This window comes from Anolis carolinensis, chromosome 6 (assembly GCF_035594765.1).
Source record: "Anolis carolinensis isolate JA03-04 chromosome 6, rAnoCar3.1.pri, whole genome shotgun sequence".
In the NCBI taxonomy this organism is placed as follows: Eukaryota; Metazoa; Chordata; class Lepidosauria; order Squamata; family Dactyloidae; genus Anolis; species Anolis carolinensis.
In genome coordinates, this window is record NC_085846.1 from 46,365,443 (window position 1) to 46,385,910 (window position 20,468).

Genomic DNA, 20,468 nt, shown 5'->3' on the forward strand with positions numbered 1-20,468 from the left:
TACATAAATATGTTGGGAGCCCCCGGTGGCGCAACAGATTAAACCAGTGAGCTGCTGAACTTACTGACTGAAAGGTCAGTGGTTCGAATCCGGGGAGCGGGGTGAGCTCCCGCTGTTAGGCCCAGCTTCTGCCAACCTAGCAGTTCGAAAACATGCAAGTGTGAGTAGATCAACAGGTACCGCTCTGACGGGAAGGTAACAGCGCTCCACGCAGTCATGCCAGCCACATGACCTTGAAGGTGTCTATGGACTACACTGGCTCCTCGGCTTGGATATGGAGATAAGAACCAACCCCCAGAGTCAGACATACCTAGACTTAATGTCAGGGGAAAACCTTTACCTTTACCTATGTAGGACAATTTAAAGCTCTCTGTAGACCACATTCAGTCATGATGTGGTGGATTTTCCTAACCACCAAGGAGGGAAACACAGAAAAGGCTATGCATTTTTCCTAAAGTCCTCTAAGGCAGCACCATGGTTGACAGAGGAAACACCACATAGGTACAGCTGCTTCTTCCCTTCATAGGGCTCCCTAACTATTTGAAAAGGTACAAGTTTTAGGCAGGTATAGGATGAAGAGAATGATCACCTCTGTGTGGATGATGAAAAACAATGTGCTTTTGGGAAGGAAACAACAAAGTATGCGTAGTTTTACGTAGAGTGTTGGAGTAGTCCAAACGGGATTTGACTAAGGCATGGATGTTGGGTCATCTAGCAATCATGCATGCATTTTCAATGTGGGATGGTTTATGTAGTTAGTTTTGTTTGTTGCTTAGTAACCTGAGCCAAGCTGCATTCCAAAGTTGATGGCACCATTTTAAGGGCTGCACATGTGAAGTGAAAAAGGGGAGTATCCTTTCTGGGGACACATAGGAAGTGATGTATACCTTTAGAATTTGGGGCATAAAAAGGGGAGACTCTCTTCCTGCTCTCTCTCTGCTCTTCCTGTTTTCTTGATCCTGCCATGCCATGCTGATGTTAGTCTTTGTTAAGAGATATGTAATATCCTGAACTCTATTCTTTTGGAACTAAGATTTTTTTACCTGTATGATCATCATCATACAAGACTGTGAGTAAACATATTTTACCATTTTACTTTTGATGTCTCTGATGCTTATTTTATGCGCATGACTCTTTAAAGGGAAAGGGAGGCTGGCTATTTTTCCTTTTTCTCACCTCTGCTCACATAAACCCCTAGTCTTCTGCGTTTTTGCTACTCTGCACCAATATCTAACCATATTGGTATCATAATCATAACAGGTTATGAATATATTCCTAATAATGGACTACCATGGCCAGATCTGGCATCTCAAGGTATGGGCGCAGCTGTCGCACAAGTTTTAATTTTGCAAAGGCACTCCTAGCCACTGCTGACTGGGGTTTCAGGGTCAGCGATGAGTCCAGGAGCATCCCCAGACTGCTCACCTGTCTTCAGGGGGAATGTGACCCCATACAACACAGGCTGTAGCCTCACACCCTGATCCGCCTTCCAACTGACCAGAAGTTTCAACTTATTCGCCCTCATCCACTCCATCACTGATGACAGCCACTGGTTTAGGCGCAGGACGGCATCCTTGGTAGTAGGTAGAAAGGAGTAATAGAGTTGGGTGCCGTCCGCATAAATTTGACACCGAATTCCAAAACTCCGGATTATCTCTTCCAGCAGTTTCATGTAAATGTTGAACAGCACGGGGGACAGAATTGAACCCTGAGGGACCCCACAGGCCAATGGCCAGGGAGTTGAACACAAGTCCCCCAGCTCCACCTTTTGGGTCCGACTCTTCAGGAAGGACCAAAGCCACTGCAGAAGAGTTCCCCCAAGTCCCATCCAAGAAAGATATCATGGTCAATGGTATCGAAAGCCGCTGAGAGGTCCAGGAAAACTAGCAGGGACACACTAGCTCTCTTCGTAGATCATCCATTAAGACGACCAATACTATCTTTGTCCCGCAGCCTGGCCTGAAATGAGACTGAGATGGATCCAGAAAATCAGTGTCTTCCAAGAATCTTTGAAGTTGTAAGGCCACCACCTTCTCCAGAATCTTGCCCAGGAAGGGGAGGTTTGACACTAGCCTAGAATTTATCTTATTTACCAAATAATTTCATTTCTTTCACTTAGATAAAGAGAAATATAAAGATATACAGTGTTGATACACTTCAGCTCTCACCAGAATATTGTTCACTTGTCACATGAAAAACAAAATCTGTTTTGATCCTCAATGAAATGTGACAAGAGAAGATGGACATGTACTTCTGATTGTTCCTGAGGCATTTTTCAATCCACACAGAAGCTGTATCTCAAGTGTATATCAAATTATATTTTCCTCAGTTCCTATCATGATTATCTTACCTTTTAAGGAGAAAACAATTCATTGGAGGGGAAGTCGGTTACACTAAAAACTAATAATAAAATGCCTGACTCAGAAAAGAACAACACTAAAGTTAAATATAATAGCATTTCCACATTTTTCCTGCACTACCAACTATTCTGGAAAGAGTCCAAAGCACTCAGAGGCATGACCAAGAACTGGGACATGTGACATGGCCTTTTTAATTCACTAGTGTACTTGGGTGGAATGGCTCACTTTTCAAGTTTTAAAACACCTCACAGAACAAGTAGTGCAGCTCTCTAGTTTTCTTGACATGCTTTAATAATTAAGAGTGAGAAGCCTAAAGAAGCACTGCCTTTACCACACTATTCAAGCATGGCCCTTGGTATATCTGTAATTGGTCTCTGACTCTCCTTGCCAAATTTTCTATGTAACATTTTAAAAAACACAAGTATTCTGGGAAACTTTTAGTTGTTTATCATCTGTTGCAGCATAGCTGCTTGATTGTATCTGGTTGGAGCTCTGTACCACTGATTCCCAAACCAAACCTTGATATTGCCATTATATTTAAGGTAAACCATTTTACTGTTGAATATTAAAGGGCCTGAGAATACCTAGATTTTGGTGGATACTAAGAGCAAACCTCTTTAGCCACAGAGTGATAAATACATAAGTCAGTATTTTCCAGTTATGGAAAGTTTTCTTCCATATTTCAACTACTATTGCACCGGCTTCTGGTGCAGGGAAGAACAGCCAACATCTGCGGGATCAAATCTTCCTCTTCCATAACCTTTCCCTCCTTATATGTTTGTGTCTTAGACTACATCTGAGGACAGGGGAACTGTCAAATTAATGCCTTGTAAACTGCTTTGGAAGCCTATTCAGCTGAAGGGCAGGTTATAAATAATTTTAAGTAAAATCAAATACATACATCTTAAATGATTAAAATAAATCCCCAAAACCCTAAAGCAAAACTTTGGCATTTATTGGCGTAAACATTTTGTTTGGATGTTAATCTGACACTGGCAGGGCCGTAGCCAAAAAAAAAAAATTCAGGGGAGCTGTTGAAAAATGGGGGGGGGGGGGGTTTGAACCCCTGACACCCCCCTCCCCCCCCCCCCCCCGCTACAGGCATGTCAATATCTGCTTGAGATAGTGCCTGGAGGGACTCTTAATTTTTTGCGTCTCATGGACTTAGCATGGGGATTTGGTTAACCAGTTAAAATTCATGAGTAAACCAGGTTTTTTTTAACCTGAAAAATTTGGAGGGGGGGGGGGTTGAACCCCCAGCTATAGGCCTGGACACTGGGCTAATCTGAAAATACAGTAGAGTCTCACTTATCCAAGCCTCGCTTATCCAAGCCTCTGGATAATCCAAGCCATTTTTGTAGTCAATGTTTTCAATATATCGTGATATTTTGGTGCTAAATTCGTAAATACAGTAATTACAACATAACATTACTGCGTAGTGAAGTACTTTTTCTGTCAAATTTGTTGTATAACATGAAGTTTTGGTTCTTAATTTGTAAAATCATAACCTAATTTGATGTTTAATAGGCTTTTCCTTAATCCCTCCTTATTATCCAAGATATTCACTTATCCAAGCTTCTGTCGGCCCGTTTAGCTTCGATAAGTGAGACTCTACTGTAGAAGCAACTGCCACTTGCTCTTGCTGTATTCTCAAAATACTCAGTTCTTTGCATTTCAATTATCTACTTGACCTTTCTTCAACAGATACACACACACTTATTGGGTAGTGTAGTATATGAGATTAATTTTTTGTTTTGAAAAAATTGTATTTAAAAATATGGCTATATCTCATGGATTGTATTTCAGAATGTTGCATATTAAAGGTGTTACAATTTTATTTTCTACATTTATAGTATGTTATTTCCTCTCCCTGCACTTCTTGTTTTAATCTCTTTAACTCAATTGCTGAGTTAATTGTAAAAAATTAACTCTGTTTAAAATCTTCCTTGGAAACTTTTTAACAGGCTGGGTGGCCATCTGTCAGAGATACTTTGATTGTGCTTTTCCTGCATGACAGGGAGCTGGACTAGATGGCCCATGTGGTCTCTTCCAACTTTATTAGTCTATGATTCTATGAATGTATTATAGTTGCTGTTCTTGTTTTTAATCTATAGAGTGCATTTATCCTACATCCCAAGTTCTAGAATATCATAAGTTGGGCTTGATCAGACCCCACTTTTCTTGCTCTCCAATACCCTCAACATCCTGCTGTCTCTTATAACAACAACAACTACTACTACTACTACTACTAGTACTACTACTTTATTTTTATACCCCACCACCATTTCCCAACTGGGACTTGGGGCAGCTTACACATGGGGCAAGTGCGCCTAGATACAAATACAAATGGGCTATCAAAAACAAAAACATAGATAAAAATAAAAACAATAAAAGTAACAAAATAGTTAAAAACACAGTTTCAATAAAATATAAGAATATCAACCAGCCGTGTGCAGCAAAATTGTCATAGTGCAATGAGTATGGTCAGGATATACAAGAGCAAAGGCATGGGATAATGCAAGCAGTGTAGATAGGACCGGGTATTGGATGAAGTGAGATAGCAGCATAATCTTCTGGAACATAGGGGCTGGGCATATATGACAAGGGACTAGGAACTGTCAAACGCAAGCTGAAACAACCAGGTTTTACGAAAGGTGAGCAATGTTGGGGCTTGTCTAATTTCCCGTGGCAGAGTTCCAAAGCTGGGGGGGGGGGGCACCACCGAGAAGGCTCTCTGTCTCGTCCCCACCAACCGCGTTTGAGACAGTGGTGGCGATGAGAGGAGGGCCTCCCTGGCAGATCTTAGAGCCCATGCCGGTTCATAGGGAGAGATGCAGTCTCGAAGATAAGCAGGACCCGAAACGTTTAAGGCTTTATAGATCATAACCTGCACTTTTAATTGGGACCGGAAACTTATTAGCAGCCAGTGGAGCTGTTTTAATAGGGTCGTTGTACGCTCCCTATCATAGTTAGCTCCACTTAGAAGTCTGGCTGCAGATCTTTGTACCAATCACATTTCCAGGCAAAGAGTGCATTACAGTAATCCAATCTGGATGTAACTAAGGCGTGGACCACCGTGGCCAAGTCAGGCTTCTCAAGATACGGTCGCAGCTGGTGCACAAGTTTTAACTGTGCAAAAGCCCTACGGGCCACCACTTATACCCGAGCATCAAGAGTCAGCACTGAGGCCAGGAGGACCCCCAAACTACAGACCTGTGCCCTTAGGGGGAGTATAACCCCATCAAGCACTGGTTGCCACCCTATGTCCCAATCGGCCTCATGACTGACCCGAAGGACCTCTATCTTGTCTGGATTAAGCTTCAGTTTGTTAGCCCTCATCCAATCCATCACAGCTGTCAGGCACTGGTCCAAGATCTGGGGAAGCTTCCTTGGAATTTGGTGAAAAGGAGAAGTAGAGTTGAGTGTCATCTGCGTACAGGTGGCCCCCAACTCCAAAATTCTGGATGACCTTACCCAGTGGTTTCATGTAGATGTTGAATAGCATGGGAGAAAGAATGGAACCTTGCAGGACCGCACAAGTCAATGGCCAGGGGTCCGAAAAGGTGTCCCCCAGCTTTACCAACTGGGTACCATCCTCCAGGAAGGAGCGGAGCCACTGCAAAGCAATGCCCCCAATACCCATTCCCAAAAGCCACCCCAGAGGGATACCATGATTGATGGTATCGAAAGCCGTTGAGATGTCCAGGAGAACCAACAGGGACACACATCCCCTGTCCAGCTCTCTGCGGAAGTCATCCACCAAGGTGACCAAAGCCGTCTCCGTGCCATGGCTAGGACTAAAACCAGACTGCAGTGGATCCAGATAATCGGTGTCGTCCAAGAACGCCTGGAGCTGAGAGGACACCACACATTCCAGAACCTTGCCCAAGAAGGGGAGATTGAAAATAGACCTGTAGTTATTGAGTTCGGAGGAATCTAGGGATGCCTTTTTCAAAACTGGTCTTACAATTGTTTTTTAGGCTAGATGATAGGTTTCCCTGTTTTAACTAAGAATTTATTATTTTCACAAATCACTTGGCTAGTCTCCCACTGGCACGTTTGATAAGCCAGGAAGGGCCAGGATCTAGAACATATGTGGTCACTCTCACTACTCTAAGGATTTTGTCCACGTCATCAGGTTGAACAAACTGAAACAAATCCAGCAAAACAGGACAGATGGGTGCCTCAGTTACATCCCTTGGTGCTGTTATAAAACTGGTGTCTAAGTCAGAACGTATCCAAGTGACTTTATCTGCAAAATGATGGGCGAACTCGCTATATCGAGTAGCCAAGTGGTCAGGGGTCTCCTCCCGATCACTAGGATGAAGGAGTTCCCTGACCACCCGAAACAACTCATTTGGTCTGTTCATTGCAGACGCAATGCAGGCAGTCGAGAAAACCTTCCTGGCTGCCCTCATTGTCACAGAATAGGCTTTAAGTGAGGCTCTAGCCCGTGCTTGGTCGAACACATTCTGAATCTTCCGCCAGTAGCCTCCGTTTCGTCCGCTTCATCATCGTCAACTCCTCAGTAAACCGAGGAGCTGACATGAGTCTGCAGGATGGGAGGGGACGTTCAGGGGAGATTATGTCTACCGCCCTGGCCGTCTGTGAGACAATGATAGACAATGAGGATACTTAATGCTAATTTGGTGAATTTAAGAAATTTTGCTTAATTTACAAATATATTTCTGCATTTTGAGGAGTGCCAGACAAGGAAATATCACTAGCTTGTCTGTAAATATTTTTCCCCTGCTAAACAGATGGGCACACAGACAGATTCTATAGAAAAAGGAATGCTTCTGTGGAGTTTAAATTGAAATGAACTTCTCTTTACCATGCTGTACAAATATATAATAAAATGACTGATAATGAAGTACACTCAGGTACAGGTAGCATATCCCACCTACCCTTTATGCAAGGGACTTCATACTGTTCACTCTTGCAAGTACTTAATAAGCCCTGAAGGATCTTCTGGTTTCAGCTAACTTTTAAAAATACACCTTGATTTACTATGTTCTCTATCCACTTAATAGCTTCTAACAATATGTTTCTCACAATTCCTTCCAACTTTTTCTAATACAGATTTTTACCTCATAATTACTATCAGGCAAACCAACTCAGATATTAGTATTTTAATAGATGCTAAAGACTAATATAAGCAACCAGATATTGAAATCACAAATAGATGTTCCCACCTGACTGGAAGAGTTCTGTCACCTTTCCTTCGATCCATTTCTCTTTGAGGAACAGGATACCATCGGAAATTCAATTTCCAATTAAATCCACCATACGTCATATCAGAACCTGCCATATATTCAAAGGTATCATCACTGATGACATCAATGATAGGGCAAACCACTGTTCTCCTACAGAAAAAAATGGTACACATTGATACAGGTTAAAGATAACATGAATCTGTATAATATAGGACAACCACATTTACATGCAGTTATTACAATCACACAATAATACCTTATCAATATTACAATCCTATGCATATTTTCTAATGAGCAAGCTCCATGAAACATAGTGGGTTTGTGTATCTGAATATATGTGCCGCCAAGGAATACCAGTTGCAGCAAGCAATATTTCAGAGAGGAACAGACAAACCACCTATGAGAATTTTTGCTTAAGAAAATCCTATGAAATGCATGGGGTTGCCATAAGAAAACAGGCAACTTGAAGGGACATACACATACATACATACATACATACATACACACACATATACATATCAAATTATGCTGTTAATTCACACTTGTTATATCTTCAAGGTTTGAATAATATTGGCATAAAAGAAAACTGAATGAACAATTGTCCATTTAAAACAGAATGCCAGATCCAAGAACAGTCAACCTCCTGCTGCTGCAAAGGGTGAATATTTCTGTTACTGAGTTTTAATACAACAGTCATTGTTTATGTACATCATAACGCTTCATCCTTCCAAATATTTTGTATAATGAATATATATTACTGATTTTACAGGATGTAGAAATGAAAAGCAGGTTGTAAACTTGAACAACATTTAAGAGCTTTCAATCTAACATTCCAAGAAAACATGCATTTCCAAAACAGTTAAATAGGCATGGTCGAGTCAATGCTAAGCACTTTACTTAAGCAGAAAGTTCTATCAGTTTCAGTTACTTCAATTGGTCTCAACAATGTCTTTGGTGTTTAACTATCAACAGTTGGAGCATTAAAATAAGAACTTTTGTTGTAAACTCATGAAGAACATATGAAATCATCATATGATTTCACATCTAACCGATGTGTAAATTAAATAATATGAAATTACATCTAGCATTCCCTACCGCAGTTAAGAATGCTTCTGAGGGTAACGCTGCTTACTATATACTTTGCTGATTCACCAGTTTACATCCAAATTTACCACATTGCATGTTTCCCATGAAAACATAGTATAGTAGCAAAATGTATTCTAGATGAAGATATTCATATTTAAAATGGAATTCACAAAACAAAGTACTGTATTAATGACCAAGGTAAGAGAAAGGGCATAACGGAAGAACAGAGCACATTGTTTACATCCAAGCACTCTGTTTTAATCCTTACAATACAGACCAGGGAAAGACTCCGATCTGATGCCATTCAATACTGATATAAACAGATCACTGTATTTATTAAAATATAGCTTCCTATTTTGCTTGCTTTCCACATAAATGATAGAAAGCAAATGCAACTCATAACATTAATAAGAATGTAGAGTGTCTGAAATTTTCAACTCGTAAGTATAGCTTACACTTGCATAAAATGTGAAAACTATCATGTTGTCCACCTCATCTTCAATTCCTCATTTTGTAAGCACCTCTCAACTACAACTCCCCCAAACATTAATGATTTACATAGTGTACCCACTTCTTCCAAGGATTCCAGCTTTGCAAAAACAGTTTAGCTGAATTAGTAAATATTAACCTTCAATATGTTTTATAAAATAACCACCTGTCAGCTTTTATGCGTGCTAACAGAGGCTCGAGCCATCCTACTGTGCATTCACAATGAGCATCTAAAAAGGTAATGACTTGGCCCTTAGAAGCAGCAGCTCCTTTCAATCTGGCTCTGATTAGTCCAGAACGCTGCTCCATTCGAATCACGTGGACTGGTATCTGTAACTTTTTCACATAGTTTTCCAAGAGCCTCTTCAAGAAGTCTGAAAAATATGAACAAACAAATAGAAGCAATGCATCACTAATGTAGCAAACTCAATAAATAGAATCTTATGTTGGATTCTGTCTAAAGGAGATCTTTTACAAAAGAGCTTCTCAAAAGTTCAATTCAACTATTTACAGGGCAATCTTGCATATTTATAAGTAAATCCCCCTGTTCAGTAATTTCAGGTAATATGCCTAAGATTCCAGCTGCAGTCCCTAAATTTCTAGAGATAAAATCAAATTTTGATGCAGGGACTTAAAATTACTTTGAGTGCTGTTACTGAGCAGTGAAAAGAAAGCAATATTAATAGTTTCTTAGGTCTTTTATTATGAATAGAAGGATTAAATACAAGTTTAGGTATGTCTTAAATGCACTTTTTCTGCTTAGTATATTCAAAACATTATTTTCTAGTCTCCAAAGGAAAACACATCCATTTAGGCCTAAATCTAGTCTTCAGTACCACCAAGGGCAGATTCAGTGAATCAATGAAACCTGTGCAGGTATTGATATATTAAGTTCACACTGATTTAATGTGCTTATTTTAGTTGCAATTAACACTTGTACTTAACCTTTGGAGTACAGATCTTAACATCAAACTTGTCTGTACTATTCAGCAATCCTGATGCTTCTTTAACTGAGGAAAATTTCTCCACGCGTAACAAGAACATTGTTCTACATGTTTCCATGAAATTATGTTCAGAGAAGGCGATGTTCTCTTAATTTAAAAATAACTTATTTTGTATCATAAACTTCAGATTTTTTTCATGAAATCAATACATGGCTGCACGTGAAAAATCTATATGGAACAATTCATTAAAGTTTTTATAATAGGCATGGGGAAAGTAGAGACTGCACTTTCTGCAAAGCCTCTTAATTTTGTTAAAAAAGTCAAAACAACAACAAAAAATGTTTAACCAGACCCCAAAACTTGGCAGTTGGGCTTCCTTTATTTCTTACAAATCTAGAATAGATACCACATGACATTACATTTTTGGTATCTTAATGTGAACTTCTGAAAAGACAAATCATTCTTGGATGCTTAGTTACTTGAGCGTTTTAGTGGTTGAGATCAATCACTACAATCACTACCCTAAAACCTGTTCAGCACTTATGATTCTACCTTATTAGCTTAGCCTCAAAGTAAATTATTTAAAATTACTCCCCCTTCTGTGTGTTTTTTTTTACTCTTTTAAAAAAGAAAGGTTTCTCATAATTCTTAATTTTACATGGATGTAAAAAAACTTTACTTAAGATGCCTGTTCAGGACAATTTCAAAGGTAACAGAGAACATAGATTATTTGAATAATTACAAACACAAATTAAAAAGTCATTTAGAGGTTCAATAGACATGATTAATTAATTTTAATTTCATGCATGAGCACTAAGAAGACCCTGAAGGAGCATGATTTAGCTTAATACATGCAGACTAATCTCTATTTCAACATACAAATTGTAAGATGTGTTGAGACTACTGTTTCTAAAGAGTAGCATCAAGGGATTCATTACGTAAAATCAATTTATAGCTGTATACAAAAACTTTCTTTTGGACTGAGATATGCTGGATAATAGTAAATTACAAGCAAGCTACACTAAGATTTCATATCATTTTGTGGTATGGCCTCAAGAAAATGCAACTTAGTGAAATAGGGTTGAGTCCCCCTTGGGGTAGAGAAAGGCTTGATATAAATACTATAAATAAATAAATAAATAAATAAATAAATAAATAAGTTAACACATATTTAAAGAATAACCATGCCCGCACCCCCAATATTTATTCAGAAAAGCAATTCTTGCTTCTGGTATTCAAGTCGCAAGTAAATTTCTTGTACAGGAACACATTCATGTATAGCAAACAGTCACTATTAAGCAGCTCTACATCGATGACAATGGAAGCCTGTATTTGAGCAAGATGCAGAAATGGTATCTGACAAAATCTCTCACCTCTTTCACTAGCATCATCAACTAAAATGATTTCTTCCAGTATGTGCCTGGGTGACCGGTTTATGACACTATGAACAGTTCGTAAGAGAGTACTCCAAGCTTCATTATGGAAGACAATGACAACACTTGTTGTAGGAAGGTTGTCTGAATACACCTTTGTCTTACACCTGAGAATATATAAAGGAAGCACACAGTAAGTAACACATTCTATACAGACAGGTTGCTTATTTATTACTGATGTTCTTTGAGTGATTATCTCTACATGGGTCTTGAGTCTGCATAGAGTTTGTGACTTTCAGGCTAGCAAAGTATTTGGTAGTAGTGTTGCTCTATCCTCTCATCTTAACACAGGGGTCCCCAAACTAAGGCCCGGGGGCCAGATGTGGCCCTCCAAGGTCATTGACCTGGCCCCCGACCTCAGTTTTAGACTTAGGCTCACCCAAAGTCTGAAATGACTTGAAGGCACACAACAACAACAATCCTAATTAACTTGGGCAGAAGCAGGCCCTCACTTCCCAATGAAATCCTGATAGGTTTACAGTATGTTGGTTAAAATTGTTTTTATTTTTAAATATTATATTGTTCTTTAATTTACTAGTATTGTGCTATGGTAATAATATGATATATTGTGTATACATATAATATTGATAATAATATTATAATGTAATACAATATAATATTTATTTATTTATTACAGTATTTCTACCCCGCCCTTTTCACTCAATAGGGGACTCAGGGCGGCTAATAATAATACAATATAATAATATGGTAGAATATAATAATAATAATTATATATTAAATGTATAGTATAGTACCAGATAGTAATATATAATGCTAATATTGTGCTATGCTAATAACATAATATATTGTATGTACATACAACTTGTAAGCCACTCTGAGTCCCCTTCGGGGTGAGAGAGGGTGGGGTATAAATGTAGTAAATAAATAAATAAGTAAATAAATTTTGTTGGGGTTTTTTTGCATTACAAATAAGACATGTGCAGTGTGCATAGGGATTTGTTCGTATTTTTTTTTCAAATGATAATTTGGCCCTTCAGCAATCTGAGGGACCATGAACCGGCCCTCCACTTAAAAAGTTTGCCTTAACACATATGCCCCAACAGCCATTTCCCCAATTCCATATTGTCTTGTAGTGGTAGCAGTGGAAAACATTACCAGATATGTCAATGAGAGGATAAGGGCAGGTTGTGTTGTATGCATACTTTAAAAAGCATCTGTTATGGGCATGCAACCTTTGCTGTTCCTTTATGGTTTCCACACATCACACTCAAGGGAAGAGGTTAGCAAGGGGGAATGGGAAGATGTGCATCAATTGAAAATGGAAGACGGGATGTCTCTCTCAAAGATTGAATCAATTTGCATCTTCGCGCCCAGGTGATCATGCTGTAATAATATTGATGAGTGAGTCCAAGTTGTGGCCTAGCAGTTACAACAGAGACACACCCATCAAAAAGTAATCCACTCCAAGGAAGAGTCATCAACACAGTAAAGATTATCCAGTTTATGGGCTGTTGGTGGGATCGAGGTCAGTGAGGACCATGATGACTTGTAGACTAAGTATTCGATCCATGAAGGATCTGAAGTCATCTGCAGAAAAAAGGTGGGTGCAGGTCTGAAAACACGGGTATGAGGGAGAAACATGGTGTCACACTCAAGGAAAGGACATTGGATTCAGGGTAACGTGGAGAAGATATGGTCTGTTTGCAATGGGAGCCTGCATGCTTTTATTCAATCCATGTTTTATTGATATGTTTTATTGATATGTTTTATTGATCTGTTTTACTCTGATGTGTTTTACTATGTCTATTTTTTTTTGGACTTGGCCCCATGTAAGCCACCCCGAGTCCCTTCAGGGAAGATGGTGATGGGGTATAAAAATAATTTATATATAGTCAGTGCTGGTAGTGTCAACATCAGGAAGGCTGGTTGAAGTAATGAGCCGGAGTTAGGAATCACTATCTTGTGAACAGAGACTGAGAGTAAGGGAAATGATGCCAATGTGGAGAAGACAAGTTGACGTCAGAGTAGGACCGGTAAAACTGTTGGTAATTGTCTCACAGTGCTTATCTGAACCCGACAATTTGAAGCTCGGTTGATGTTGGTGTTACTGGAGGAATTGAGGTTTTGTTCTTATCCTTTCTATGCTTCCTCTTCTTAGAAAGCTTTTTCAAATTATTGCTCAGTCCCAGAAAGAGGCCTGGAATGGGTAGCTTCTCCACTAACTTCGTTGCAGAAATGTCTGACCTTTTCTTGGTGTTTTTAGACATAGAAAAAAAGAATCTTGCAGCTAACATTGCAGTTGGATGCCTGCCAACCAGGGGCAAATGATATTGTGGGCATTGGTATTGTGGCTAGCTTCCACATTGAGATCATCCTATTGAGGATGCCCAGGGTGGAGCTGGAGGCTTCAAGGTCAAGGGGCCCGGAATGCAAGGGACTGTCTTGTAAAGGGGAGCCTTCAGGTGTTGCTCTCTATTCCTCCAGGACTATAGCATGAAGGTCTGGCAGTGCTTGTAAGACTTTACAGCATCTGAAAACAGGCATTTTAAATGGTCATCCTTGTTGGGGATTTTACTATCATTCAAGACGTTTATTATAAAATGTCATTGACAACATGGTACCATAAAGATATTGTAAACAGGCCAAGGTAGAGGATATTGGAAATACTGATATCGTAGGTGGCTCAAAGTCAAGGAAAAGAGAGAGCTGAGATTCCATAAACAGTCTGAGGTCATGTGTATGAGATAGGTTAAATAAATTAAATCAAGCTGGTAAGATTATAAGAAAATGCTAATTAGCAAAATGCTAATGAGCTGCTATTGCAGTGGACTAAAAGGAAGAGGTGTTTTGGCACAGACTGCCTACCTATATGGGCTTGGAGAGTGGGCGGGGTTACTGTCATAAATGTATCCCTAGAGGTTTCCAAGTGTGCTCTGTGCAGGTGTAAAATCATTTGTGTGATTCACAGAAACCACAAAGAAGTTTTTATCTTATCTCCACATCAGAGATACTTTAATTTCTATCTAACATGATTCAAGAGAAATGTTCGGTTACTTTTAAGTTTAGATTTTAAGAAATGATTATGAAGGTTATAGCTATATTTGCAAAAGTAATTTCATTCTTATAGTGATGTTTCTAATACATAGCTAGACACCATCATTATCTTGCAGCTAGCAACTGCTTCAAGCAACTGCTTGTGGAAAACAAATTGGTTTGCCAATTTTAACTCATTTTTACTGCAGCCCCCTTTACCTAGAACTGAATCTAGAAGGCAACAAAGCCCTATAATCAAACAGTAGCATGAGAAACAATTTGAAAATTCTATCAATGAAAACACTGGATTTAGCTCAATTTGTTTGGCATCTGTATTTACATGATGCCGAAACAGTGGAAATGTATAGATTTGCCATTGAAGTTTTATTTGCATAGAACCATACAGAGATCCCAATATATACTGACAAAATTAGAAAACATTTTAAGTACCAGTCATCAATATCTGCAACAATAACAAATACGCAATGTTACTGAAAACAGCCTTTAAAGGAACATTAAATGCACTTACCCTTCCAATCTGACATCAGGTAAAGATCTGTTGAGTGCTATCATTTCACTTGCCATTAAATTAAACTGGTTTATTTTAAACATTTCCTTCATTTTTTCTTGATCCTCCTTAGGAATCACAACTGGTTTTCCCATCTCTCCTGGGCCTTCATGAGGTTTCTGCACCAGTTCAGGAACTAAAATAAAAGTTTGTATTACTCCAATAATTTGAAACTAAAAAACTTTTGCAAATAGATATAGTGAGGAGTGGAATAGATATTGCTTCTCCCCCACCAGAAAGAAAACCCACTCAAGTTGACCAGGAAGTTGAAGAGGGAAAGAGGATATCACTAGTTCAGGAAATTGGGTGGGTTTGAAAGAGAGCCATACAAACAAGGAGGAAATGAAATATATCTCCTTTCCCTCCTCCCTCTCTTTTGACTCAAACCGGCTCTTGCAATAATAATAATAATAATAATAATAATAATAATAATAATAATAATAATAATAATAATAATAGTAAATCCTGCAAATTTGCAAGCATCTCTTTTTTTCTTCCCCCTCCACCCATGCAATCTTTTCACACTCACTCCCTTTTCCCTTTTAAAAACATTCCCTTCTTGTCTCTCTCGCTCTTAAGAAAATAAGATAACTCCAGACTGGGAGGAGAAGCGGAGGAGGGAGATTTTGGAAAAGAACACACTGTGGCCTCCAGGCTCCCTGCAGGCTTGACCTTGATCCCATTATAAACCGAGGGAGGCTTTTTCAGCCCTCCCCCCCAAAAAGAGATGAAAAACTCGGCTTATCTTTGAGTATATTTGGTAAGTATACCAAACATATTACTGGAATCAGGAGCAGCAAGACAATGAAGCTTTCTGACCCTTTTTTAAGGCCGTTAAAATAAAAATAGACTACAAACAGCTCCAAAGGGTTTTTACAAACTGGGGAAACAGCCATCAAAACGATAAATATATTTTGATGTAAGGAAGTCAAAATTGAAGCAAACTGGCATTGTTATTTAATCCCTATTCATTCATATTGATAGAGACTGAATTAGACAGCCAGCATGGAACCAAAACACTGAACTAAATGAGCCAAAAGAGCTATTCTTGTGTTCCTGTGGAAGTTCAGAAGCAATGATATATTTGCCCTCAAGATTCAGTCTCTTATTTCAGAGTACTTTCCAAGATACCAACTTTTAAAAACTTCTTTTGTACATTTCAACAATGGACATTCTGATGGGATATCTCCAGTCAAAAGACCCTGCGGAGTTTAGGAAAGACTGTGAGCCTTCAAAAGGTCCTTAGAAGGAAAGACTATTTCAACATAGGGGTTTCAAGTTTGACTATTATAAAAGCTAAATTTTCATCACATAGTTTAACTTCTTTCTGAAGAATGTCATGATGAAGTATTCTTTGGAACTATTTGACGTGACTTTATTTTCTTTAGTATATGTAGTATGACAGAACTCTTGAGATGTGAACGTTAAGTTTATGTTCAGAAAAGGTATTATGTGCAGTTGTCAAAGGAAGGAAGGGAAGGGAAGGGGGGAGAAGGGAAAAAAAGGAAAAGGGGAAAGGAAAAAATATTTAAAGAAAAATAAATATGTAATGCTATTTGGACAAGCTGGAATGTTACAAAATTAGAAATAAGTGATTCCTGAAAAGGTTAAATATGTTGTAATAATGTTAATGAAACATTTGATTATGACTTTAAACATCTTTCAATTTATGCAAATTGGGTTTTTTATAGCTATCCATACTGGTGTATGTAAAACAGTCAAAAAGCTCAAAGCACAGAAAATTTTAAAAAATGTAAAACAAATCAAATCACTTATGAATGTATCTATTAATTCACATTTAGTGTCTATTATTGTTTTATTTGTATAGTATGTTAAGATCTGTTATGCCAAAAAGCCGCTAATTTATTAGAAGTCCATCTTCAACATTCAGTTCCTGAAAATACATGAAAAACACACAAAGTTGCTACTAACTGTTCTTTTACTTCTCTTCTTGTCATATGAAAACAGGGGTTTTTTTTTACAAGTGCAACTTTATTAAGATATTGGTGAAATTAGAAGTCACTGGGTTTTTCAAGTCCTACTGTAGCTCTTACAAGAACTGCAATCAGTTCCTTCTAACACAACCCCTCCTTTTCCATAGCAAACAGTGAAAAACATACTAAAGATTACTTTGTGATTACTGTTTGTCCTGTCACTTTGCTTATTAATTCATCTACCTCATGCCAAAAATCTTATGCCAAAATACCCAAATATGTTCATTTTGATATCCATGGATCACTTTTAATATGGTTTCTTTAGAGATAGCTGAAGTAAAGATTGATTGCTTATCTGTAACCATGTTTCTTCAAGTGGTCATCTGTGAAATCCGCAGATATAGTAATAATTCTTGTGCATGCGCAGCAGCTTGGAACCCTATAGCACGCTCCCTAGCTCTTTAAGGCAATGGCTCCACCCGCCCTCCCCAGAGGGTATATAGGAAACGGGCGGGCCTATAGCCCCAGTTCCTCCGCCATGCAGAAGCAGAGTCACTGAGGCATGACAATGGGGAGGATGGCTGGCCACTCAAAGAAACATGGTTACAGGTAAGCAACCAATTATTCTCCTTCATGGTACCTCTGAAATTGCACATATGGTAGACTGGCGAGCTACATACCATGGTTGGCAGGCATCATGCCACGACTGAAAACAGGACTGCCTCTCAAAATGCGTCTTGTCGCTTGTAGAGGATGTTCAGTTTGTAGTGGGCAGTGAATATCAGGGGGGTAGCCCATGTTGCTGCCTTGCAAACCTCGGTACGCTGCTCAGATATGCCACCAACGAGGCCACAGCCCTTGTGGAGTGGCCTTTAATAGTGGCCGGAGGGTCCCTCCCCCCAGTTGATAGACGAGATGTATTGTAGACTTTACCCAGGCTGAGATGCACTGGGAAGAAACAGGAAGGCCTGCAGTGTCTGCCCAGTACTGTAAAAGAGCCTTGGAGACTTCCGGGTAGATGCCATCCTGTGCAAATAAAAAGCTAGGACCCTACGGACATCGAGGATATAAGGTGGCCGTTCCAAGTCCGTGGAAAGGTTAGGGAAGAAGGCAGGCAGGATGATGTCTTGAGACATATGAAAAAGTGTAGGCACTTTTGGGAGAAAGGCAATGTCGGTACATAGGACACCTTTATCTGCAAGGAATCTCATATAAAGCTTATCTGCCCTGCAAGCCGATGTGACTGCAACGGGAAATGCAGTTTTCCATGACAAATAAACGAATTCAGTTGAATACGATGGCTCAAAGGTTGGCCTTTGCAGAACCAAGAGGATAAGGTCAAGTAGCCACGCTGGGGGTGGGGGTCTGACCTGTTTTTATAGGCCTGCAGGAAAAGTTGTAAGAGCAGATCCCGGAAGCATGATGTAAGATTGACCCTTTTTCCAATGGGCCAATAGGGCTGCTGAATAACATTTTACGAAAGAATAGGCTAGCCCACCCACTGTGAGAAATGCCAAAATATCAAAGAGCAGTGGTGTCGGGACAGACAGGGGACCTGCATTGTGCTGTATAAGAAAGGTAATAAAATGCCTCCACTTGGCCACATATGAAGTCTTTGTGGAGTCATGATGGGCCGCATTGAGAATGATCATTATTGCCACCGAGAACTGTGGGGGCCTAATGCGCAATGCAGTCATACGCAGGTGGTGGAGGTCCAGATACAACATCTGTCCAGAGTGGGATGACAGGAGGTCCGGCCTGCTGTTCAGCCGAATAAACTGCCTGGAAGACATGGCAAAGAGAGGTGTGAACCGTGGCTGGCAGCGCCACCATGGGGCGAAAAGAATACAATATTCTCCATCTGCATCTATCTTTGCCGTCACCCCTACATAAGGGGATTGGTGAAAACATGTAGAGAGAACCATGCCAATAGTATTGGAAGGCGTCCCTGAGACAGCCGTGGCAAGATCCATGGGGTAACATGGCACAATAAAGGTTGCACTTTGTGTTCTGTGGTGTAGCGAAGATGTCGATTGTAGGCTGCTCCCATTTGTGGAAGAGATTGGAGCTCTCATCAGGGTGTAAAGCCCAATCGTGAGTCACCAGTAGGTGCCAGCTGAGTTGATTGGATAGTATGTTTTCTTCTCTGGGCAGATAAATGGCAGTCAGGTGGATGTTCCTGAGGATGCACCAGTCCCATATAGCTAGCGTGAGGCGAAAAAGCGATCGGGAGCGGGTGCCTCCCTGTTTGTTGACATACCAACCCACGGTGGTATTGTATGTCAGTTGGACCACCTGTCCTTGAAGAGATGGCTCGAAAGCATTGAGTGTTTTGAACACTGCCAACAACTCCAAAAGGTTTATGTGGTTGGTGGCCTCCTATTGGGGTGATCCTGAATGCACCCCCCAGCCCCACAGGGAGGCATCGGTCGTGACCTGCTCCGTCAGTCACCGATAGCAGAATGGCATGACACTGCAAACATTGTAATGGCCAAGCCACCAACGAAGAGAGTGGCGGACATTTGATGGAACTAACAGGATCCAGTAGGGACTGCGACGAAGTGGATGGAAATCTTTAGTAACCAGGACTGAAGTGGTTGAAACCCAAGAAGTGCCAGTGGAGTAATGGATGTCGTGGAAGCCATATGGCCGAGTAACGACTGGATATGGCTGGCTGGAACTCTTTGCTTGCATAGGGTATGAAGAAGCATTGAGTGAAGAGCCTGGTAGCAGTCTTTCAGAAGGTGTGCCCGTGAAAGTGTTGAATTCAGGATTGCTCCAATGAAGCAAATGCACTGGGATGCCTGTAGGTGTGACTTGGCTTGATTCACGAAAAGTCCCAGATCCTTGAGGAGACATAATGTAGTGCTTATGTCTTGAAGAAGATGTTCTCGGGTCTGGGCAACTAGAAGCCAATCAATGATGTAGGGGTAAACCTTCCACAAGGAAGGACCCTGGAACAAAAAGGCTGATGGTCTATTATGTATGCCAGATAAGGATGATGGTGAGATGCAAAGGCAATATGGAAAAGAGTATCTTTGAGGTCTATTGTAGCAAACCAATAGATTGGATTATTGCAATGCGCTCTACGTGGGGCTGCTCTTGAAGACAATCCAGAAACTTCAACTGGTCCAACGTTCTGCAGCCAAGCTACTAACTGGAGCAAATTACAGGGTGCGGTCAACCCCTGTTTAAGGAGCTCCACTGGCTGCCGTTCATTTTCCAGGCCCAATTCAAGGTGCAGGTGATCACCTACAAGGCCCTGAACGGTTCGGGCCCTGCCTACCTTCGTGACTGCATTCCCCCCATGAACTTGCGCGAACTCTTCATTCGTCAGGGCAGGGCCTCCTCTCGATTCCACCACCATCACAAGCACAGCTCGTGGGAACAAGAGAGAGGGCCTTCTCTGTGGTGGCCCCCCAGCTCTGGAACTCGCTCCCCAGG

General features: G+C 40.2%; 1 protein-coding gene across 1 annotated transcript in view; it reads right to left on the bottom strand.

The window, feature by feature from the left end:
* galnt1 (polypeptide N-acetylgalactosaminyltransferase 1) overlaps nucleotides 1-20,468 on the bottom strand; it is a 55,103-nt gene that overhangs the window by 17,087 nt on the left and 17,548 nt on the right. Inside the window, exons 3-6 of the mRNA XM_003222244.4 lie at nucleotides 15,052-15,226; nucleotides 11,469-11,635; nucleotides 9,318-9,525; nucleotides 7,556-7,726 (exon numbers count right to left, since the gene is read on the bottom strand). Of these exons, the coding sequence (XP_003222292.1) occupies nucleotides 7,556-7,726; nucleotides 9,318-9,525; nucleotides 11,469-11,635; nucleotides 15,052-15,226 (721 nt within the window). The remainder of the gene's footprint in view (nucleotides 1-7,555; nucleotides 7,727-9,317; nucleotides 9,526-11,468; nucleotides 11,636-15,051; nucleotides 15,227-20,468) is intronic.